The sequence below is a fragment of the Myotis lucifugus genome, unplaced genomic scaffold, assembly GCF_000147115.1.
Source record: "Myotis lucifugus unplaced genomic scaffold, Myoluc2.0 scaffold_304, whole genome shotgun sequence".
NCBI classification, from domain to species: Eukaryota; Metazoa; Chordata; class Mammalia; order Chiroptera; family Vespertilionidae; genus Myotis; species Myotis lucifugus.
The window spans coordinates 1,241,612-1,267,681 of NW_005871352.1; the positions used below are offsets into that span (position 1 = coordinate 1,241,612).

The 26,070-nt window shown below is 35.2% G+C and overlaps 1 protein-coding gene across 9 annotated transcripts in view; it reads left to right on the forward strand.

Annotated features, from left to right (window-relative positions):
- SOS2 (SOS Ras/Rho guanine nucleotide exchange factor 2) overlaps positions 1–26,070 on the forward strand; it is a 67,220-nt gene that overhangs the window by 14,907 nt on the left and 26,243 nt on the right. For 7 of the 9 annotated variants that reach the window (XM_023763864.1, XM_023763865.1, XM_023763871.1 and 4 more), the window contains 7 exons: positions 2,080–2,223; positions 5,054–5,164; positions 9,061–9,159; positions 20,674–20,801; positions 21,288–21,943; positions 22,538–22,619; positions 24,378–24,500. In XM_023763864.1, coding sequence (XP_023619632.1) covers positions 2,080–2,223; positions 5,054–5,164; positions 9,061–9,159; positions 20,674–20,801; positions 21,288–21,943; positions 22,538–22,619; positions 24,378–24,500 — 1,343 coding nt within the window. The remainder of the gene's footprint in view (positions 1–2,079; positions 2,224–5,053; positions 5,165–9,060; positions 9,160–20,673; positions 20,802–21,287; positions 21,944–22,537; positions 22,620–24,377; positions 24,501–26,070) is intronic. The other 2 variants (XM_023763866.1, XM_023763867.1) reach the window with 2 other exon arrangements.

Sequence of the window (26,070 nt, forward strand, 5' to 3'; positions counted from 1 at the left end):
CATTTACCATCCCACCAAAAAAAATTAAGATACCTAGGAATGAAACGGTAACTAAAGAGGTAAAAGACCTCTACTCAGAAAACTACAGGACGTTGAAAAAAGAGATAGAGGAAGACATAAACAGATGGAAGAACATACCGTGTTCATGGATTGGTAGAATCAACATCATTAAAATGCCCATACTACCCAAAGCAATCTACAAATTCAATGCACTTCCCATTAAAATACCAACGGCATACTTCACAGATCTAGAACGAACTCTCCAAAAATTCATTTGGAATAAAAAAAGGCCCCGAATAGCTGCAGCAATCCTGAGAAAGAAGAAAGTAGGTGGGATCTCAATACCAGATATCAAGATGTATTAGAAAGCCACTGTTCACAAAACTGCCTGGTACTGGCACAAGAATAGGCATATAGATCAATGGAATAGAATAGAGAACCCAGAAATCGGCCCGAACCCATATGCTCAATTAATATTTGACAAAGGAGGAAAGAACATTCAATGGAGCCAAGATAGTCTCTTCAATAAGTGGTGTTGGGAAAATTGGACAGATATATGCAAGAAAATGAAACTAGACCTCCAACTTACACCATACACAAAAATAAACTCAAAATGGATAAAGGACTTAAATGTACGACAGGAAACCATAAAAATTCTAGAAGAATCCAAAGGCAACAAAATCTCAGACATATGCCAAAGCAATTTCTTCACTGATACAGCTCCTAGGGCACTTGAAACTAAAGAGAAAATGAACAAATGGGACTACATCAAAATAAAAAGCTTCTGCACAGCAAAAGAAACCATCAACAAAACAATGAGAAAACCCACTAGGTGGGAAAACATATTTGCCAATGTTATATCTGATAAGGGCCTAATCTCCAAAATTTATAGGGAACTCATACAACTTAACAAAAGGAAGATAAACAATCCAGTCAAAAAATGGGCAAAGGACCTAAATAGACGCCTTTCAAAAGAGGACATTCAAAAAACCAAGAGACATATGAAAACATGCTCAAAGTCACTAATCATCCGAGAGATGCAAATCAAAACAACAATGAGGTACCATCTCACACCTGTCAGACTGGCTGTCATCAACAAATCAACAAACGACAAGTGCTGGAGAGGATGTGGAGAAAAAGGAACACTCATGCACTGCTGGTGGGAATGCAGACTGGTGCAGCCACTATGGAAGACAGTATGGAGTTTCCTCAAATAACTAAAAATGGAACTCCCATTTGACCCTGTGATCCCACTTCTAGGAATATATCCCAAGAAACCAGAAACACCAATCAGAAAGGATATATGCACCCATATGTTCATAGCAGCACAATTCACCATAGCTAAGATCTGGAAACAGCCTAAGTGCCCATCAGTAGATGAATGGTTTAGAAAACTGTGGTACATCTACACAATGGAATACTATGCTGCTGTAAAAAAGAAGGAACTCTTACCATTTGCAACGGCATGGATGGAACTGGAGAGCATTATGCTAAGTGAAATAAGCCAGTCAATGAAGGAAAAATACCATATGATCTCACTCATTCATGGATAATAGAGACCATTATAAACTTTTGAACAATAATAGATACAGAGGCAGAACTGCCTCAAACAGATTGTCAAACTGCAGCAGGAAGGCCGGGGAGGGTTGGGGGGCAGGAGGGAGGGGGGTTAGAGATCAACCGAAGGACTTGTATGCATGCATATAAGCATAACCAATGGACATAAGACACTGGGGGGTGGGGGAGGCCAGGGGATTGTCAAGGGGCGGGGGGGGAAAAAAAGGGACACATATGTAATACCCTTTGTAATACTTTAAGCAATAAATAAATAAATAAATAAATTTTATAAAAACTATTCCAAAATCTATATTTTCCAATAAATTTATTATGTGTAATCCAAAAGGCTTTAATTTCCCTTTCTTATTTGTTATTGACTTTTGCTATGTTTTAGAATATATTATATGTCTTGGAATATATTAGTAAGTGATTGGGTAAGCTACACCCTTAATATTTATATTACTTTAACAACTTTTAAACAAAATTCTCAACCTCGCATCTTGACCTTTTTTATTTTTTCAGGACATTGAAAAGATTTTCAGTAACATATCAGATATACATGAGTTGACAATAAAACTTTTAGGTTTGATTGAAGACACAGTTGAAATGACTGATGAGAGCAGTCCTCACCCCTTAGCTGGCAGCTGTTTTGAAGATTTGGCAGAAGTAAGTTTATAAAACTACTTTATTCTCATTTAAATCTTAAATGCTGTTATTAAGAAATTTAGTAAGATTTTTTTTGGTAAAAATTAGAAGACACTACCAGCTATTATAAAAAATACTTAAAATTTAACCAATAGCAACGTACAGTTACGCTCTATTTATAATGACACTTGATAGTGTGTGTATGATAATACTTATAGTGAAAGTTGATAAAATAGTAAGTTTTAAGTTTTTTTAATGGCAAATGCATTTTAAGTAAAAGAAACTTTATTGACCAGAGCTGTTTAGCTTTTGTGAATTTTAGTCTTAATTTCCAAAATTTGAAAAGGAAGTTTGTATTTTAATTTTGTTTCCAAAGTGAAAATCATTTTGTTGTCCTAAATTATTATAAAAGTAATGTAATTTACTGTAAAAATAATCACAAAGAGGTAAATATAAATAAAATAAAAATCACTTCGTTTTGCAACATGCAGAAGTTATCCTTATAGCATACAGTATTTTCTACACACACATACATATGTGTACTTACAAAAATAGGATCTTACTCTCTTATTACCTGCTTTATTTTTTTCGATGAATATATCACAATTGTTTTCCAGGTTAATAAAATTACTTCAGCCCAATTTTTAAAGTCCGAATAGGACCACGTTGTTATGGAGACACCATAACATTTTAACTATCTATTATCATTAGGCATGTATGTTGTTTCCATTTTTGTTATTGTAAATAATACTGCAACAAACATATTCATACTGTGACTTCATAGTCTAATAATTGTTTTAGAATATATTCGTAGAAGAGGAATTGTAGTACTAAAGACTTGGCATGTTTTTAGAACTTTGAAACATTTTGCCAAATTTACTTCCAAATAAATTCTAGTATATGCAGGCTTTTTTCCCCACACCTCCACTAACTCTGAGATTATGCCATTTTGCCAGTCTAGTGGTAAAAGAAACTCCAGCATCTCACTGTTGTTGTGTGTTTTTTTTAACTAATGATGTTGAACATCTTGTCATACTCATTGGCCATTTCTTTTTAATTTCTTTTGGAAAACAGGATTTTCAAAGTACATCTTTAGAGTTCATGTAAATTTTCTAATTTTTATTTAAATTTTTCTGAAAATATAGGTCACTTTTATACATCTATTTTATATACAATGAAATATAGTATTGAAAATATTCAGTTACTGATGCCTAACCAAAATATTCAGCTTTGCTTTTTATTAGAAAGTTTTTATATTGTGATAACTTGGCATATTAATTTGTAGTTTGCTTGCCTGCTATACTCTTAAAGATACTATGATTCAAAAACAATTTTCTAATTTTTACAAAAATATTTTTTTATTGATTTCAGAGAGGAAGGGAGAGGGAGAGAGAGCGAGATTAGAAACATCAGTGATGAGAGGGAATCATTGATTGGCTGCCTCCTGCAGCCCCACACGGGATGAGCCTGCAACCTGGGCATGTGCCCTCACCTGGAATCGAACCGTGACCTCCTGGTTCACAGGTTGACACTCAACCACTGAGCCACGCCAGCCAGGCATTTTTGTTTTGTTGTAAAATATATATTAAAAAATTTGCCATTTTAACCACTTTTAAGTATACAATTCAGTGTCGTTAATTAAATGCACAATATTATACAACCATTACCATTATCTATTTCCAAAACTTTTTTACCACCCTAAACAGAAACTCTACTCATTAAGCAACAACTCCCTCTTTTTCCCACCCTCCAACCATGGGTAATTTCTAATCTACTTTCTGTCTCTATGAATTTGCTGATTCTAGATATTTGATATAACTAGAATCATACAATATTTGTTTTTTGTGTCTGCTTATTTTACTTAATGTTTTCAAGGTTCATCCATGTCATTGCATGTATCAGAACTCCATTTCTTTCTATGGTTGAGCATTGTATGTATATATCATGTTTTGTTTATCCATTTATTTGTTGATGAACACTTGTGGTTTTTTTTCTGCCTTTTGGCTATTGTGAATAATGCTGCAATTACATTGTTACACAAGTATCTGTTTGAGTCACTGTTTTCAGTTCTTTGGGGTACATACCTAGGAGTAGAATTGCTGGGTCATATGGTAATTCTTTGTTTAGTTCTCTGAGGAACTGCCAAAAATATTTTCTATAGGGGCTATACCATTTTACATTACCACTGGCAATAGATGAGGGTTTCAATTTCTCTACATTCTTGCCAATACTTGTTATTTCTGAAAAACATGCTATATTTTTTTAAATACAGAAATGAAACAAACCTCTTAGTTTTAACTAAACATTGGAGATATTGATTATTATCAAATAGTAGGAATTTAAATATAAACATTGGACAAAATATGTGTAGTTTCTGTCTTGTTATTTTACTGTATATTAGTCTTTGCTTTCTTTTTCTAATCTTTATCCAAAAGAACAGTACCATCAAAGAGCGGTATCACTTTTTGCTTTCTTTGAAAGTATCCTAAGTATAAACTTACTTCAACGTAGGCAAGACTAACTGAAATTTCAAATCCCAGCCTTCTTTTACTAATAGATACACTTTTTACTTATTGGGGGTAATGTGCATAAGCATTTTAATAGTTTGATACTTGTGAACACAAAGTCAGTGACCTATTTTAAGACTAGTAGCTTCCTGTGATCAATAGCTCAAGGTCTCAAGGTCATTGTTTACATTTTTAAAAAATTCTCAGTTACAGCCATAGTTACTGTTTGCCCCTCCAAAGTAGATGGCAAAGAGTTCTAAAAAATTTGCCATTAAATAATCTGTGCCATATTAATAGAAAAGATGATCTTTTAAACCTAACACATTTTCTTTTTTAAAAAATAGGAGCAAGCATTTGATCCTTATGAAACATTATCCCAGGACATTCTTTCACCAAAATTTAATGAACATTTCAGTGAGTTGATGGCCAGACCTGCAGTGGCTCTACACTTTCAGGTAAATTTAAAGTCATTTTTTAAAGTAAAGCAACTAAAGAACTATTTTACCAATTCATTCTAAATATTTGTAATTCTAGGATCTTTCACAAAGCAACTGAGGAAAATTGTCACCAATCTTTCAAAATCTGTTCATTTTAACCCTATTTTAGATTGAAAAAACTAATCTGTTTTTAATATAGAAATCTTTTAAAGAATGCCATCACACATACTGATCTGGCAAATTCTAGATCTGGATATAGAGATGATTATGGAGAGCTATTTCAGGTTCTTATTTTCAACAAGATAGAACTGAAGTCATCAGGAGTGGAGAATATCCTGATGTGTACTCATACCGATTTCTCTATCAGGCCTATAATTTAAGGAGATAAATATATTAATGGGAAGTATACACATTAATTGGTTCAGTAATACAGTTAGATAAAGTGAAAGTAAGTGGAGACAAAATTTATATTTTTACTTTTTAACACTAAACGAAGGTTATGTTGGCTTTGATGATCCTTGACTACTTATTGCTGTAGAAACTTCCTGATCTAGACAGGCTCTTCTCCCTTCGCATATTAATATGGTCAAATCTTTATTTTCTTAAAACAAGCAATAAACCTTGTCATGTTCTTTTTTTGTTTTTTCCCCCTTTGTAGCCAATTATCTTCATATTACTTTTTACCATTTTTCATTAAACTTCTACCACTTGTGTCTTAATCAGGGTATAACAATAAAAACTGCCTTGACAATCAACTTAACCATGAAACCAAGTGGATATTTTTATTTCATATTTATGTCTGTAATATTTGTGAGTCCTCCTCTTGTCCTTTTGGCTCCCATGATACTTTCTCCTAATTTTCATCTTCTCTGATTTCTTCTTCTCAGTCTCCTTAATTGCAGGCTCCATGGTCAACCTCTGATTTTCTGTCCCTCTAATGCTCTTCTTGAGTGACTTTATTTATACCCTTTGCTTTAGCTACTGCCTATATGCTCGTGACTTCATATTTGTTTTTTTTTTCATTAAATTTATTGGGGTGACATTGGTTCATAAAACCATACAGGTTTCAAGTGTACAACTCAATAAAATATTATCTGCATACTGCATCCTGTGCCTATCACTCCAAGCAAAGTCCCTTCCCATCCTTATTTCTCCCCCTTTGCCCACATCAATCCACTCCCCACCTCCCTTTCTCTCTGGCTGTCACTACACTGTTGTCTGTGTCTATGTGATACATACACACACACATGTATATACATACATACTAAAGGCCCGGAGCACGGATTCATGCACCAGTGGGGTCCCTCAGCCTGGCCTGTGCCCTCTCGCAATCCAGGACCACTCAGGGATCCCCGCATCGGGCCAAAACCTGCAGTCTGACATCCCCCAAGGGATATAGTAGTGCGTGAAGCAGCAGGCGGCTGGGGAGGAGCCTGAACTCAGGCCAGGTGCCTTGCCGCTCCCGCTCATCCCGCCCCACTGTGCCCCAGATATTCAGTGAAGTTGAAAGAGTTAGGTAAAACCCCTTTGCAGGTCAAACTCACTTGTACTGTATAAACTTTAAAAAGCCAAAGTAATGCTTCATTTAAAAAAATTTTTTAGGTGGGGGGAGGAGTTGGGGGGGAAGAAGGGATCAACCAAAGAACTTGTATGCATATAAGCATAACCCATGGACACAGGCGGGAGTGGGGTGTGGGGACAGGCTGGGAGAGGACAACAGGGGAAAAGAGGACATATGTAATAATTTCAATAATAAAGAATATAAATAAATAAATTTTTAGAATTTGTATAGCACACCTTAAAAATATGAGCTTTGGCCCAACTAATAGTTGCCAAGTCTATTGAACAAATTACAATTTAATTTCAATTAATATGTGAGAATTATGGGAGTGTTTATCTATGAGGATATCTTTTAAAGGCAACATACGAGATTCTTTCTTCATATTATATATTACTGTCTGTATTTATCTGAAGAGAAATACCAATTTAAATAAATCATGCATAATGATATTTAAAACCAACATGACTGACTTTTAAATCTCTTATATATTTTAGAAAATCATGTATTCTACAGACTATTAGTTTTCTTTTAAAAAATACATGTTGTTATTGATTTCAGAGAGGAAGGGGGAGGGAGAGAAAGATAGAAACATCAATGATGAGAGAGAATCATTGATTGGCTGCCTCCTGCAAACCCCACACTGGGGATTGAGCCCGCAACCCAGGCATGTGCCCCAACCAGGAATCGAACGGTGACCTCCTGGTTCATAGATAGATGCTCAATCACTGAGCCACACTAGCCAGGCCAGACTATTAGTTTTTAAAACTGAGATATATGTAACCCTTGCTTTATCTGACCAACTGGCTATATTGGGGTTCCAATGACTCCCTCCTTAGGTTCAATTTGCTAAATTGGCTCAGAGAAACATTTTACTTACTAGATTACTGGTTTATTATGAAAGTATATAAAAGGAAAATGATATTAAGGGGTATGAGGCATCAGCCAGATGAACAGACAACATGGGATGAGGTTCCCAACAAAAAAGCTTGTCCCCATGGAGCTTGGGGCCTCAGCATAGTGGCACATGGAAACATTCTGGTTCCCCAACATGTAAGTTCTCCAAAAAGACCAATGAACTCCCTTCCTGGATTTATATGGAGGCTTCATTAGGTAGTCTAGATTGACAATGTTAGTGGCCACTGGAAATTGAACTCAATCTCTAGCCCCTCTTCCCTCCCCTAAATCAGGCCTGGGAGTGGGGCTGAAAATTCCAGACCTCTAATCACAGGGTTGGTTGGTTCTCCTGGCAACCAGCCCTAGTCTAAAAGTCATCATTAACATAACAAAAGGTACCTTTTTGCACTTTTTTTCACTCTCTAAACTTTGAAAATTCCTAGGGTTTGGGGAGCCTGGAACTGTGATGTAGATGAGATATCTTATAAATCACAATGTCACAAGTTCATTGAGTACAAAGCAAAGATTCCAAGAGAACTTTGATTGTTAAAACTCTTGGTAGTTGAAATGGCATGTCATGTCTACCTATGTCTTGTCATATATATCTAAGAATTAAGAAGTGAGATGGATGTAGCAGGGTGAATATTAACTTTTTAAAAAACCAACTGAGCTACACTGGGTGGGCAAGAGTGTACTTTTTAAAGTTAATTTTTGGAGGCAGACAGCAGCAGTGGTTTAACTTTTATTTTACTTCACCATTCATTGGACAGTGGGAGAAAGAAGATGGAGACTTTTGTAAAGTTAAAGTTCCCATACCTGGGTGTTCGGTTCTTCTAGATACTTCCCATACTTAAGACTTTGACATTAACATGTGTATTTGAATTTAAGAATGAAGTCAGAGTTTTTGCAGAAAAAGAGTCTGATCTGACTGGTTTTTTTTTGACAGTGAAGATTGGCTCTGTCAATTAAGTGATATGAAAGACATTTTTAATAAATTAAATGAGCTAAATCTGAAATTTTTTAAATCATTGTTTGGTGAAATGTATTAAAATCATATTTACAATATATATATAACACCCCCCCCCAAAATATCCTTTGTAACTACTTAAATTTAAAGCATTTCAAATGGTGACATAAAAATGTGAGAAAAAGTTCATCACTTTTCAAAATTCCTGTAGAGTATGTGGAGCCCCAATTTTTTAAAGAAAAGCTGAGAGGACTATAGTGAAAGTTATTTTAGCCATGTAAGAGATGAAGAAATTTAAGTATTTAACAACTTTAAGGAGTAAAAAGGCGAAAAAAACTTAATCGACAGCTCTTCAATTTTAATAAAGAACATGTTTTTCATTATAGTTTTGTTAAGTCTGTTTCTTGTAATTTCAAAAGGTATTTCTGTTCGGCACTGCTGTTATATATCCTTGATATCAGCGGTATAATATTATATCTTTTTGCTTTGCAGTCCATTGCTGATGGTTTTAGAGAGGCAGTTCGTTATGTCCTTCCACGTCTTATGCTAGTGCCTGTGTATCACTGTTGGCACTATTTTGAATTATTAAAGGTAAGATGAAAGCTTTCTGAACCAAAAGTACTGGCATTTATGAGGCTTAAAAACTAGTTTTTTAAATCTGATCAGATTATTTTAAAATACTTTTTATTCATAAAAATAAATTATCTTAAATGTTTACTTCTTATTACAGAACATGAAGAAAAGCTTGCATTTCTTACTTATCTTCATGTCATTTCCATGTGGATAGAGATAGGAAAATGTATCTTCATCTGTCATTTCATAATATAGACTCTCAAAGTACTAATGTTATAAAAAAAAAGTTTACTTTTTTCTTAAGTTAATGTTTTTATTGATTTTTTTTAGAGAGAGAAAAAGGGCGAGGGAGAGAAAGATAGAAACATCATTGACGAGAGAAACATTATTGATTGGTTGCCTCCTGCACAACCTCTACTGGGGACCAAGCCTGAAACCCAGGCATGTGCCCTGACTGGAAATCGAACCAGTGACATCTTGGTTCATGGGTCAACACTCAACCAACTGAGCTACACTGGCTGGGCAAGAGTTTACTTTTTAAAATTAATTTTTGGAGGCAGACAGCAACAATGTTTTAACTTATATTTAATATTTTTTAAAATATATTTTTATTAAATTCAGAGAGGAAGGGAGGAGAGAGAAATAGAAACATTAATGATGAGAGAAACATTATTGATTGGTTGCCTCCTGCACACCCCCCTACGGGGGATTGAGCCTGCTCCCTGGGCATATGCCCTGACTGGGAATTGAACTGTGACCTCCTGGTTTATAGGTCCACGCTCAACTGCTGAGCCACACCGGATGGGCTTAACTTTTGTTTTAAATAAATAATAACTTTTATACATAACACTGTTCTAAATTTTCATCTTGCTTTAACTTATTAAGAAAAATACTTCTGAAGTTGACATATTTTTTCATGCAGTGTAGTATTCTTCCTTTTTTAGCTAGGACCCAAGCAACATTTAAAAAAGAATTATGGTAAAACTTGAACTCTTTTTAAAGATCAATAAACATAAAAATATATTGTATTCTTAAACGTTCTAATAAGCAATATAAACTTTATTATGGTACATTACATACTTCTCAGAAAAGTATGTAATAAAACATAAACATAAGTGTGTTACATAATAAATAAATATAATGTGTAAACACCCCAAAGCTAAACCTCTACCCTAACTTTAATGGCAGTTACTTCCTTGCTTTTGATTCCAGTTTAAACACATATGTATATATCACTAATACTATATATATATATATATATATAGAGAGAGAGAGAGAGAGAGAGAGAGAGAGAGAGAGAAAGCGCACATATATATATATACAGCCTGTTTCTGAATTTTATGTAAATTGGTCAAATTATTATTAGATCAGTATATTATTTTCTATGTTATATCTCCTCTCAAAGTTATATTTATTGATGTTCTTATATGTTGTTATAGTTTAGTTTTCTTCCAGTTTGAAAAAACCATGATTTGTTTATTCTTTTCTGGTTGTTTTGCTATTACTGATAACACTTGCTATGGACATTCTCTTATTTATATCTTGGTAACGTGTGCATGCATTTTATTTCTCTAGCATATATACTTAGGAATGGAATTGCTTGGTTTTAGGGTGTGCATGTTTTCAGATTTAATCGATAATGCCAAGCAGCTTTTCAAAGTGGGTTGTACAGTTTACACTCCTTCCAGAATGCATGAGATATCTTTCTTTATGCATATTTTCATACTTTAAAATTTCTGTCATCTGTATTTATAATAGTCTCTGATAGTTTTAATCTGTACTTCTTTGATTATTAGTGAATGTGTGTATAGTATGTTTATTGGTCTCTTGGATAACCTTTTGTGGAGTTAAGTCTTTCGCCATTTTGAGTATCTTATGTGGTTTGTCTTTGTATTCCACGTTTCTATTTGTTCTTGTTGCTATGCATTAATTAACCTGAATGTACTCTATATTTATTCTAAGGGTTATAGTTTCACTGATGAGTGATGGGTGATTTCCCTCTATTATTCATTCTTTGAGCCTTACAGCACTACTGCCTGTTATAAAAGAGAGTCTGCTGCCTTTGGACAGGCATCAGAATTTGAGTGCTCTTTTTTTCCACTCCAGGTTCCATTTGCACTTTCTCTTGATATTTAAGACACCAAAAGGGCATATGGAGAGATGGAGATTTTTTTTTAGACTCTCCATTTTTATTTCTCTACCTACTAGCTACTGTTCTTTATTAACTACAGTTAACATCTAAGGACTTTTGCCTACTTTGAGATTATTTCCCTTTTCAATTGTAATTTCACCATATCTTGCTCAGTAAAATTTTCTTCCCGACATTTTTTATTGCTCTTTTGTAAGTAAGGAATCTTTCTGCTTCAGCATTTTGTACCTCTCCTTCAGGATACCAGGTTGTTGGCTTAAAAGACCCTGTTCAGACTTTATCTAACTCATTAGTAATAATATTAAAATAAAAACCAGAATAACTCTATATTTTATAAGCATCTAGGCAAGGTATTAATTTGATGATTTCTAATGAATGCCTACCTCAAGAATTCTTTTTTATGGAATCTTATAACCCATAATGTGTGATGCTGGAGCTCACTAGCTTTTGTGCACAAATAGATGAGCCACTTGATTGTGTGTATCTACATGGAGACTAATGGATCCATAAAGAACTCATAAAAGAAAGATTATAGGCTTCATATGAATAATACATTGGCAGCTCCAGATGTGTATTTAGAGTCCTAAAACATTTTAGGTAATGCTCATGTCTAATTGGAAATCCTATCATTAGTGTTATAATTGCCTTCTAACATTGGCCAACATTTAAAAATGCTGGTTTGACTCTATAATTGAAGTAATTGAAGGTGGGTTTTTTTGGTTTTTTTCTCATCTGTATGTTTAGTTTTTAAAGTCCCTGAGATCTGTACCTAAGGTCAGGATATTAACTATGATGGCCTTACTCATCCTGAGGCCGTATCTACATTTACCGCCAATTAATCACTGGACTCCAAGTGTTCTTAGCTATTGTGATTGGAACTAGTAATTGGTTAGTTAGTTAAAATAAAGCAAAGAATCATAAAATGAAATCTTATATATACTTATATATTTACTAGAGGCCTGGTACATGAATTCATGCACAGGTGGGGTCCGGCCAGCCCACCCCAATCGGGGCTGATTGGGCAGGGCCTGCTGGAGGGAGGAGCCGCAGGAGGTTGGCCGGCCAGCTCCGCCCCCTGGTTGAACTCCCAGTCGAACTCCCCATCGAACTCTTGGTTGAGGGGACAATTTGCATATTAGGCTTTTATTACATAGGAAGGATATGCTTAATCTGTTGACTTAGGTTAAAATATTTTCTTTGAATATGAATCTATCTGACTTAAGTCACAAAAATTATCTTTTATGATTTCTATTTCCCTTTTCTTTTAGATGAAACATGAATTTGAAGGTGCTTGTAAAGCAATCTTAGTGCAGAAATCTATGTTTTTATAATTCTTCCAAATCTTTTACATTCGTTGTCCCTATACCTTTTTAAAGGGACTTGCCTTTAAAATTATTTGAGTTTTCACATAAATATTATATATATATATATATATATATATATATATATATATGTGTGTGTGTGTGTGTGTGTATATATATATATACACATTCATACTTCTTTGACTTATAAAATGTGTAATCAAATTACATAATTATAGCATAAGCACAACTGGCATCAACATATTTCGGAACATTTACTGATTCTTGGTAAGCATATACTTAATTAGTGGGATCCAGAGGGCCTAGATATTCTAGAAAGTGGCCCACTTATTTCTGGCATTTATTGTCCTGTGGGAATCACCCTGTATGTTATACAGTGGGAATGATCCATAGTAAGAACTACATTTAACATTATGACTGTATACACACACACACACACACACAAAGTTTTATGCAGTGTACTCTGACATACTCTCTTCCATTTAAAAAAAAAAATAATTGTGATGCATTAATGGATTATTAATGGATTATAACATGCAGTTTGAAAAACACTGAAATAAGGACTAATTCTAGACCAGTGATGGCGAACCTTTTCAGCATTTTGAAAAACCCTAACTTAACTCTGGTGCCGTGTCACATATAGAAATTTTTTGATATTTGCAACCATACTAAAATTTGCAACCATACTAAAACAAAGACTTATATTTTTCATATTTATTTTATATATTTAAATGCCATTTAACAAAGAAAAATCAACCAAAAAAATGAGTTCGCGTTTCACCTCTGACACGCGTGTCATTGGTTCGCCATCACTGTTCTAGACACAGGCTAAGTGAATTATCACATGAACAGATGAAAAGTTACTTTATTTTTATATCTGTTCTGACTATGATACTATTGGTTTTATATAGCATTTTATTTATTTTTAATTGTGATAAAACTACATAACATGAAACTTACTATCTTACCTCTTTTAAGTGTTCAGTTCAGTGGTGTTTATTTTTTTGTTATGCAACCAGTGTCATTTTATACTTGGGTTGCTTCTACTTCTTGGCTGTTGTAAATAACGCTGCTATGAATATGGATATACAAATATTTCCTCAAGACTTTGCTTTCAATTCTTTTGGATATATACCCAGAAGTGAAATTGCTAAATCATCTGGTAATTATAGTTTTTAATTTTTTGAGGAAACATTGTACCATATTCCATAGCAGCTATACCATTTTACATCTCCACCAACAATGTACAGGGTGCCAATTTCTCTACATCCCTGCCAACACTTATTTTCTGTGTTTTTATTTTCTGATAGTAGCCATCCTAATGTGTATGGAGTGGTATTTTATTATAGTTTTGATTTGCATTTCTCTAAATATTAGTGATAGTGAGCATATTTTTATGTGCTTATTGGTTATTTGTATATCTTCTTTGGAGAAATGTTTATTTCAAGTCCTTTGCCCACTTTTTAATGGGTTGTTTATATTTTTATTTTGTTTTAGGAGTTCTTTACATATTTTAGATATTAATACCTTATCATATATATCATTTCTAAATATTTTCTCCTGTTCTGTAGTTTGCCTTTTTGTGATATTGTTTGGGTTCAAGTTCTCATCCAAAAGAAATTTCATTTCATGTTATGCACATTTTGGATGATAACCATAAAAAAATGGCTGGACCAGTGTGACTTAAGGCTTTCACATTTCTTTGGGAATAGTAAATATAATCCGGAGCAGTTTTAATTTGAAATATCTGCTTCAGACACATAGCAAGGAAGATTTATGTGTTGACGTAGCATTTAAATATTATTCAAGCTTTACTTCCCAGAATCAGTTTTATGATAAGAAAATAGAAAAACAACTATAATGAAAACTGATAGGACATCATTTATAGATTGCCTGAAATTATTTTAGAGTACATTATTGGATTATTCTTATTAAATCAATAAGTGTATTTTATAGATAATATATTCTTTTTGTTCTTTTCATTTGAACATCTTTGGGGTTAATCATGAACTACTTTCATTTTCTATTTTTTCTCAGATAAATTTTAGATTTTTTTCTTAACATATACATTTTTATGTAAGAGGAAAAAGAAAAAAAACTATTTCTTGATTTATAAGTAACTTTATAATATACTTCTTATATTCTGAGGAAACATTTATGTTTATCCTTCTGTTATTAAGAACACATCTACTCTCTCATTTCAGAATTGATTTATTCCAAAGACAAATAACATTCTTTTGCTCTCTAACTCTCTGGTCATTCTTTGGAAATTTAGTAATGGAAAGAATAAAAATTCTCCTCTCAAGAGAACTTAATCTATCCTACTTTAGTTTAAAGCTTAACAGGAAAACCTAGTACTAATAACTTCAATGAGGTTCATTGGGAAAGATAAGCCAGTATTTCAAATATGAGATAATTGAATTTTTAGGTAGTACTCTTTTACCTTTTACTTTGAAAAACATAGAGAAAAGTTACAAAAATAGTATAGTGTGAGCTCCCTTCACCTAGATTTACTGATTGTTAACAGGTAATATTTGCTTTGTCACTGTCTTTGTGTTCCTGTGTATGTATATTTGAGTAAGTGTATTCATAAAATCAAGAGCTTGAGATAATGTTATTAAAGGAAATGTTCTGGCTGTTGAAAAAGATTATGAAGATTATTTTACTACATAATATTTACTTTTTCAGTACTGACACATCACTCAAAGACATCTGAAGAAAGATAATGCATTTTTTAAGACACAAAGAAAAGTAATATACAAATGAGTTGAATTTCCTACCAAATTACTTAAATTCTATTTTTATGAAAACCTAGAGAGAAGTTTATTGTTACAAAACAAAGAATTGATCACATATATATCCACAATGAATTACAGAAAAATTATCTTATTAAAATTTCCCTTGCTTTAGGCACACAGATATCTATAGTAGATATAACATTTTTTGAGAATTCAAGAGAAACATGCTAAGTATTTAAGTGAAGTCTTATAGAGTTAAGAAAAAACTTACATGAAATGCAAAATCTTGGACAAGATATATTTATAGATAACTAAGGAGAATAATGATTGTCAAGTTAAACAAGGAGTATATTCTTCAGCCAAGTTCATATTACAAATTAATAAAAGTTCACTTCCACTTTATTAACTTAATTTAAGCACATATTGCAAGGGCATTAATCTCTTTGACCTCTTTTCCAAAGCACACTTAACTTCATTTTATTTTTTAAACTGTTAATTATTCAGTTTGTTTTTAACATGGAAGGAATCCCTTTCAACTCCTGGTCACCAGGCTTAGGCATATACCAGTACTTTGCATAATTGTATCTGGTGTCATTGTAGAGAAGCAGTATAGTAATGGCAGAAATGGGCCCTGAATTTTGTTCCCAGGTTTGAATACAGACTCTCCTACTCGTCTTAGATGAATTACTTAACTGCTCTGTGCTTCAGTTTCATCATTTGTAACGTGTATAATAATAATACCTACCTTACAGAGTTGTGACAAAGATTAAATAAGCTAATGCATAAAAGAACATGCATAGAATAAGAGCTCAGTAAATGTTCATGGTTGTCATTTGTCTAAACATTAAAATTATAAGTATTTATACAGTAGTCATTCATTCTAATTACCTTATTGAGTACCTACCATTTGCAGATACTACAAAAAATGAGCAAAACATATCCCCATGTTTAAGGATGTCATGGTTTAGTGAAGAAGATGACCATCCAACAAAGAATCCTATATAATAAAACCCTAATATGCAAATAGATCGAATGACAGAATGACCAGTTGCTATGACGTGCACTGACCACCAGGGGGCAGATGCTTAATGTAGGAGCTGCCCCCAGGTGGTCAGTGTGCTCCCACAGGGGGAGCACCGCTCAGCCAGAAGCGGCAGGTGAGCACAGCAGCGGTGGCAGGAGACTCTCGCACCTCCGCTGCAGGTGGGCAGTAAGGAGTGGGGTCTCGGACTGCAAGAAGGTGCAGGCCAGGCTGAAGGGCCCCTCCCTTCCCTCCCCCCCCCCCCCCCCCCCAGTGCACGGTTGTTGTGCACCAGGCCTCTAGTTACAATGTAAGTACCTAATGTAAGTGGTACTATGGGACCACTGAAGCAGGAGTAACTAACTCTATCTAGGAAAGTTAGAAAAAAAATTAATATGGGTGTTGGATATATAGGGCTTTTATAGATGTGTGTGTGTGTGTGTGTGTGTTATTTATTCAGGGAGGCCATGAAAGACAAATGCCGAGGAACTGTTGCAGATTTAAAAAGACAGTAGCAACATGACAGCTAAGTGCAGCACTAACTAGGTCCTATATTGGGGGGAAGTTACCCTAACATACAGGATTAGGACATTGACAAAACTGGACATGTGGTGGGTATTAGATAATAGACCTTTACCAGTGTTAAATTTCCAGAAGTTGGTCATTATATTGTGATAGAATATTTTTGTTCTAAGACATACCACTGAAATACTAAAGGAATAAAAAGGAATGATACTATTTGAGAGTAATTGTTGATACATTTGAATTTTCCGCATATTCCAAAAACAATCTCAGAACCATTCAGCTATGGTTCCTTTTCCTCAGCAAGGAACTGAAAGGATATTATCACAAACTAGAGGCCCATGCACCGTTGGGGTCTCTTGGCCTGGCCTGCACCCTCTCGCAATCTGGGACCCCTCGGGGGATGTCGTACTGCCAGTTTTGGCCTGATCCCCACAGGCCAGGCCAAGGGACCCCACCGGTGCACGAATCCATGCACCGGGCCTCTAGTATTCATATAAGATCTTTGGTTAATCTCTTCCTTCCCCTCTGAGATTCATCAGTTTGTTCCATGTTTCCATGCCTGTGTGTTGAGCGTCTGCCCCCTGGTGGTCAGTGTGCGTCATAGCTACCGGTCAAACGGTCACTTAGGTCTTTTATATATAAAGACTAGAGGCCCAGTGCATGAAATTTGTGCACTATGTGTGTGTGTGGGGGGGGGGGGGACCCTCAGCCTGGCCTGCGCCCTCTTACAGTCCAGGACCCCTTGTGGTATGTACGCCTGCTGGCTTAGGCCCGATTCCTAAGCTGGCAGGCGGACATCCCTCTCGCAGTCTGGGACCCCTCACTCCTTACCACCCGCCTGCTCGATGCTCCTTACTGCTCGACTCACTGCTCCTTAGCGCTGCCACCAGCTGGCTAAGCGGCGCTCCGCCTGTGGAAATGTACTGACCACCAGGGGGCAGCTCCTGCATTGAATGTCTGCCTTCTGGTGGTCAGTGCGCATCATAGTGACCAGTCTTTCTGGTTGTTCCGTTGTAATGGTCGTTTAGGCTTTTATTATATAAGATAGAGGCCCGATGCACGAAATTCATGCAAGGGGCTCGGCCCTCACAGCCCAGCTGCCTCGGCCAGCCCTCGAACCCCCAGCTTCATCTGGAAGGTCATCCGGACGGTCGTTCTGCTGTTTGGTCTAATTAGCATATTAGCTCTTTATTATATAGGACTAGTAGCCCGGTGCACGAAATTTGTGCACATTAAAAGGGAATTAATTGCCCTAACTAGTTTGGCTCAGTGGATAGAGCATTGGCATGTGGACTCAAGGGTCCCAGGTTCAGTTCCGGTCAAGGGCATGTACCTTGGTTGTGGGCACATCCCCAGTGGGGAGTGTGCAGGAGGCATCTGATCGGTGTTTCTCTCTCATCGATGTTTCTAACTCTCTATCCCTCTCCCTTCCTCTCTGTAAAAAATCAATAAAATATATTTTTTTAAAAGGGAATTAATTAGCGGAGATATTTTAATATTGCTATTTGCCCTTTCTCTATAATAGAAGTGTGAGAGCTGAAAGGAAATTAGTGAAATGTATATGAAAATAATATATAAATTTATTAATAAATAGTAACAAAAGGATATAACAACAACAGAGGCATGATATAAAAACGACAAAAACATATGAAAACAACAAAAACATGATATAAAAACAACAGTGATGCAAACAATGACTGATAAATCGATTAAACTTATTCTAATATCACCCTGTACACCACATTTAGAGTGAAAACACTTTCAGAGTGCTTGACTAATTTCCCTTGTGATGAAGTACTTAGAACTTTAACTGTAACATCACATACTCTTCAAACTCGAGAGAAAGCAACATACAACTGACCATGTGCAAAAACGGGTTCAGGTAGGAATATGCCTACTTTGTCTAGAGTTTGTCCTTGTGATTTATTAATAGTCACAAATGCTGGCATCACGGGAAACCGTTGTCAAATGAATTTAAATGGGAGGCCAGTGTCAGATGGGGACAAATTAATTCTTGGAATCAGAACAACCTCTCCCTCTGCAGATCCTGTTGATACTTCAGCTTTGATAATGTTAGGTCATAATCTTTTGATAATAAATCTGGTACCATTACAAAGACCCCATTTACTATTGAGATTTCTCAATAGCATGATGAATGCACCCACTTTCAATTTTAATTTATGACACGGCATTCCCAAAGGAGTAATACTATTAAGAAATTCGATGGGAAAATTTTCCTTTTCAGCATCATCTGTGAAATCAATGGAATCATCACTCAAATATGTGTGAAAATCTCCATCGAGTATATCCAAATTTTCTTCATTTAATTTTTGAACATGCTCATTTTTTGGACAAAGGATTGCACGTTTAGATATATTTTTATTTTTTTTTATTTTTTTTTTTTAAATATATATATTTTATTGATTTTTTACAGAGAGGAAGGGAGAGAGATAGAGAGTTAGAAACATCGATGAGAGAGAAACATCGATCAGCCGCCTCCTGCACATCTACTGGGGATGTGCCCGCAACCCAGGTACATGCCCTTGACCGGATATCCAAATTTTCTTCATTTAATTTTTGAACATGCTCATTTTTTGGACAAAGGATTGCACGTTTAGATATATTTTTAATATTATCTATAGCAGTGGTTCTCAACCTTGGCTGCACATTAGAATCACCTTGGAATTTTTTTTTAAATCCTGATTCCTGGGCCTCATCCTCCGGAAATTGTTTCTTTGTTATGGGGTGGGGCCACAACATTAGTAACAAAGAAACAGAATTAAAACTTTATTGTGGGGAGCCACTACAGTGTTTTGGACAGGTTCAAGCCTTGGACTGATGAGAGGGCACAGTCCTCTCATTGCCACGTGCAAGTCCCAGCTTGGTGGGCAGGGCCCTCCCAGCACAATTATAGCCAACAGCTGTAGTTGTAAGCTTGAACCTATGGTCCGAACACGTGGCCCCACGTGCCTGAGTGATGTAGGCTTGATAGAGTTCAGGTGCATGTAGTTGAGTAGGATTGAAACCCAGGAGAATGTTGTAAACATCTTGGTCACGCCCTTACTTTGCCTCGTAGCATCTGCTATAAAATAAAGGCATGGCTGTGGGCATGGTCGCTGTCTTACCGAGACCCGGCTTTCATTCTCTTGTCTGTCTTTTCTAAGCCTTTCAGCCACCCCACTCAGGTTCACCCCGTGCTAGCGCAGCACACTTTAGAAAGATATGCCTCCACGCTCCCAGGGCGGGTTCCTGCCTCAAACCCCGCCCTTACAGGAAACAGCTCTGGGAAACAGCTGAGGGGAGGGCACAGCCGTTTCCAAGACAACCCCTGCAGGACTGACTTCCTTCCGCTTGGTCATGGCGGTTCTGGTCATGATGAACACCACCCACGGTTTTTATATAAGTAGATAGATATGAAATAATTTGTGTTTCTTATTTTCTCTATTCATAATTATTAACAAATGAAATTCACTTTTAAGTTTCATGTTTTGAGCTATTTTTATATATCTAGAAAATGTCCAAATGGTTATCACAGTTTATTTTTTTTTCCTGATTGCTTTGGTAATAGGACTTTATATATTTGTATTGTATACACATATGTAGAAAGAGGACTGATTTGAGGGATCAGAAGTATACATAATTATATAAAATCATAGCGGTTTTTATTAAGTGCATTTAAACTTCATTTAGAGTTATAATATTGCTGCTTCCTCTAATTATGAGAAAGGGAAACTATTGAACAATGTAGGTTTAATTTTTCTTTTTGGGTTTTCCTAGCAATTGAAAGCTCGTAGCGAAGAACAAGAAGATAGAGAATGTTTGAACCAAGCGATTACTGCTCTCATGAATCTCCAAGGTAGTATGGACCGAATTTACAAGCAGTATTCACCTCGACGCCGACCTGGGTAATTCCAAACTGTTAAAAATATGAATGCTTCTGCATACTTCACTTACATCTGATGCCTATTTTTCTCAAGAAGTGTTATTTATAGTGATAGTTGCATTCTTGAAAATTATACTTTGGTTTTACATTTTTATTTTGGTCTTGTAGTCTTTTTAAATTGGCATTCTAATATTGTTAAGATATGTGTAAAAACTTTAAAAGACATAGTTGATAAATTTTATATAATTTATATAAGAAATAGGATTATTTAATTTTAATTCATTTGGGCAGTAGGAATGAAATATAGAGCCTCTGGTACTTCTCTTTCACAATAATGAAATTGAGGCTTGTAGTGGCAAAGTTAGTAGAAGAAAATAAATGCTGTGTGCAAAATCTAGTGTTTGATTGTTTAGTATTTTTGTCACTTGATCTGAGGTAGTTTACACTTAAAGCAATTATGGTTGCTTAGTCATTGAATAAGCTAACTTTGTCTTGGTATTTTTTTTAGGGATCCTGTTTGCCCTTTTTATAATCGTCAATTAAGAAGCAAGCACCTGGCTATTAAAAAAATGAATGAAATTCAGAAAAACATAGATGGATGGGAAGGCAAAGATATTGGACAGTGTTGTAATGAATTCATTATGGAAGGTCCATTGACAAGAATTGGTGCTAAACATGAACGGCATATTTTTCTTTTTGATGGCTTAATGATTAGCTGCAAACCCAATCACAGCCAGTCACGCCTTCCAGGTTACAGTAGTGCAGAATATAGATTAAAAGAAAAATTTGTCATGAGAAAAATACAAATATGTGATAAAGAAGATACTTCTGAGTACAGACATGCTTTTGAATTAGTATCCAAAGATGAAAACAGCATAATATTTTCTGCTAAGTCTGCTGAAGAGAAAAATAATTGGATGGCAGCACTTATTTCTCTTCATTATCGTAGTACTCTAGATCGAATGCTAGATTCAGTATTATTGAAAGAAGAAAATGAGCAACCACTGAGATTACCAAGTCCTGAAGTTTATCGTTTTGTGGTAAAAGACTCTGAGGAAAACATTGTTTTTGAAGACAACTTGCAAAGTAGAAGTGGAATCCCCATTATTAAAGGAGGAACAGTGGTGAAGTTAATTGAAAGATTAACATATCATATGTATGCAGGTATGTGAAACTCATTACAAGTGATTATCTAGGCCAGTGGTCGGCAAACTCATTAGTCAACAGAGCCAAATATATACAGTACAATGATTGAAATTTCTTTTGAGAGCCAAATTTTTTAAACTTAAACTATATAGGTAGGTACATTGTTATTAACTTAATTAGGGTACTCCTAAGGCTTAGGAAGAGCCACACTCAAGGGGCCAGAGAGCCGCATGTGGCTCGCGAGCCGCAGTTTGCCGACCATGGATCTAGGCCAAAGGAGCTAAAAGCTTTTAAAAAATGTTCAAAAGGCTTGAGGCCTGAAAAAAAAATACCTCTAAAATATGAAAAGAATACTGCAGAATCAAAAGGAATAAGTAACTAATTAAATGTCTCTAAAATATAGTATTAACTTCACTGATAATTAAATATTCATAAAAATTGTATATCCATAAACCTTGAATTTGAAAACAATCCTCATTTCTCAAGAAATACTGTGATTGGCAGAAAGAGCCACAGTGGGAAAAGCCAGGATAAAAGGAAAAAGGAAATAAGACCTCCAAAATATGCTGAATAAATTGAACATGCAACCTGTTTTATGCTCTATTTTTTCAGATCCCAATTTTGTTCGTACTTTTCTTACTACATATCGTTCATTTTGTAAACCACAGGAATTGCTAAGCTTACTGATTGAACGGTAAGAAAAATTTTTATTTCACTTATATTTACATTTTGTAAAAACTAAACTGTTTTTTATCTTATAAAATTCTGGGTACCTAGTATCTACTCAAGTAGTTTTTAATATAATTTATTTGGCATAAAATTAGCAGTATTTCTGTTCACTTTAAACAGTGTGCTTAAACTGAAATCCCTGTTTATAATAGAGGTCTTTTCAAAGCTTAGCAATGTTTATAGTGGTAATCAGAAAGACCCATTTTAGAGGATAAAACTATGTATCTTAATTAAATTGTTTTCTGGCCAAAGCCGTTTTGGCTCGGTGGATAGAGCATCGGCCTGTGGACTGAAAGGTCCCACGTTCGATTCCGGTCAAGGGCATGTACCTGGGTTGCGGGCACATCCCCAGTGGGGGATGTGCAGGAGGCAGCTGATCGATGTTTCTCTCTCATCGATGTTTCTAACTCTCTATCCCTCTCCATTCCTCTCTGTAAAAAATCAATAAAATATATTTTAAAAAAAATAAAATAAAAATAAATTGTTTTCTGTACAATAAAACAATGTTTTCTTAAAAGAGACTTTTTTACTTTTAAAACAAACTTTTTAATATGAAATATTTCAAAATGTGCACAAGGGTAAATAGGAAAATAAAATAACCTCATGTATTAGTCATCCAACTGCAGAAATTATCAACTCATGTGTCCCCTATTTTCCTACCGTTTCAACATCCTGATCCCAGGATTACAGTCAGCCTCTGTTTCTATGGGTTCATTATCCTTATCTCCATATCTGAGAATACGGAGGGCTAAGGGACTTTAGCAACAGTGGATTTTGTATCTGCTGGGGTCTTGGAACCAATCCTCTGGAATTCCAAGGGGCAACTGTCTTTTGCAGTAAATTCTAGACAGTGTATTTCACCTGTAAATATTCCCAGTTGTATTTCTAAAAGATAAGTACTCTTATTAAAAACATAATCAAAATATCATTATTAGACCTAAAAATTAACATTTTCTTATTGCAATTAATTTTTAAAAGTAAGTTTTAGATGACTTTTTATCTTTTACTGAGTACAATTAGTGGCATTTTAAATGCTTTAAAGGTTAAATGTAGCATCTGGACTCTAAAATAATTTTTGTTTCACATTTAAAAACTTAATGCCAGAATTTTATCTTGACCTCTATCATTGTTTTTCTATGAAACAAAGTTTACCAGACTGAGTCACTGTAATGAACTGTGAAGATATACTTGGTTGTATTTCCATGTCCAAAATTAAGAAAGCATACATGTTAGACATATTTTAGCTGTATTTCTTGTGGGCAGTTTTTATTTTTTTTAACTTTGCTTTTTACTTTATTCATTTAGGTATGTTCTTTACAGTTTAAAATTCAGTTTGGACCCTCTCTTAGGATTTATATTCATTTATTTAAGGAAAGTTATATCTACTTGCATTTAAAAAATAAATATTATGGATATTAAAGAGGTTATACTCCTTACAGATTATTTGCTTGAATCTTTTCCATTGATCTTTTCTATGTTGATAAATACTAGTTATTAAACTTTTTTATAGAAGTAAGACTATAAAACCTTAGTACTGTATAGCCAAAGGGCAATTTTTTGTAGTATGTAATGCTTTAAGGAAAATTTATCAGTAATTGTACTTTTCACATAAATAGTAGAAAAGGAGGTTGCTTAGTTAAAATATTTTTACTGCTGTATTTGAAATCCTTTTCATTTATGTATAAACATTGAAAAATTTCTCTCATTTTGCTTTTCTTCTTAGATTTGAAATTCCAGAGCCAGAACCTACTGAAGCAGATAAATTGGCAGCAGAGAAAGGCGAACAACCAATTAGTGTAGACCTTAAAAGGTTTCGCAAGGAATACGTCCAACCAGTGCAACTTAGGTTTGGCGTGTATATTATATTTTGAATGTGCCATTCGATTTTCAGTGTATAGTTAGCACAAAAGTTTTTACCTCTTAATTCAGGTATAGGTATTATTGTTGACCTCATAGCAGTTAAGTTCTTTCTTTGTGAAGTTACTCTTAAATACCCTGAAGAATTTTAATTATTAAAATAGATGTTATTTGCATCAGATATCTGGCATGTGATATTCTTACAGAACAGGATACCTATTAAGTAAAACTTATAAAATTGCATATGAGTTTGCCTACTGTCAACTTCTCCCTCACACACACACCCACACACCTTTTTTTCTTCATGTCTCATTATGAACATCTAATAACCTTGGGCTTAATGTTTTGCTATCCTGATTTTATCATACATTTATTCACTTATCATTCTTCTATTGGTCCATTAATCATCCATTTGGGAGTTGTAATTCAAAGTACACTTTTCTTTAAATACTTCAACTTGTATATCATTAATGGTATTTGTTTATTCTTTTTTTCTAAACTGTGTATACAATATACTTTGGTTGACTTTTAACAGATATATACATTTCTATAATCCAGATTCCTTTCAAGATATAAAATGTTATCATCACCCCAGAAAGTCCCCTTATGCCCATTTTAATCAGTTTTTGTTCTGATTGCCCAAAGCAGTATTTATCTTACTACATAGATTAATTTTACCTATTTTAGAATTTTATATAAATGGATTCTTATATTGTACACTCTTTTGTGTCTAACTTCTTTCACTGCACATGTTTTTGAGCATGTTGTTGCTTGTATCAATATTTTGTTCTGTTTCATTGCTGAGGTGGTATTCTATTATGTGAATATACCACAGTTTGTTTATTGATTTTCCCACTGAAGGACACCTGGGTTTCTTTCAGTTTTCATTATTATGAAAAAAGCTTCAATGAACTTTTATTTTTCAAGTTTTTTGTGAATATACTTTTCACATAGTATCTTGGGTTAATAACTCAGAGTGGAATGGTGGAGTCGTAGGGTAGGTGTATGTTTAATTTTAAAAGAAACTGCCAAATCTTTCCCAAAATGATTATACTGTACTAGTGGCCCAGTGCACGAAATTCGTGCGGGGGGAGGGAGGGGGAAGGATGTGTGTGTGTGTGTGTCCCTCAGCCCGGCCTGCACCCTCTCCAATCTGGGACCCCTCAAAGGATGTCCTGCTGCCGTTTACAGGGATCGGGCCTAAACCGGCAGTCGGACATCCTTCTCGCAATCCGGGACTGCTGGCTCCTAACTGCTCACCTGCCTGCCTGCCTGATTGCCCCTAACCACTCTGCCTGCTGGCCTGCTCGCCCCCAACTGCCCCCGCCGCCGGCCTGCTTGCCCCCAAATGTCCCCCCCCCCCCGGGCAGACTGAACACCGAGCTCACCAGGACAGTAATTCTCACGCTCAACTGCTCCCCCCTGCGGGACTGCGCGCCCCCGGCTTCCCTCCCCACGAGGCCTGCTCGCCCCCAACTGCCCTCTGGCAGACCTGGTGCTTAGTGCGACGGCCAGAGTACTCACCATTAACAACTTTGTCTAGAGCGAATATGAAGCGG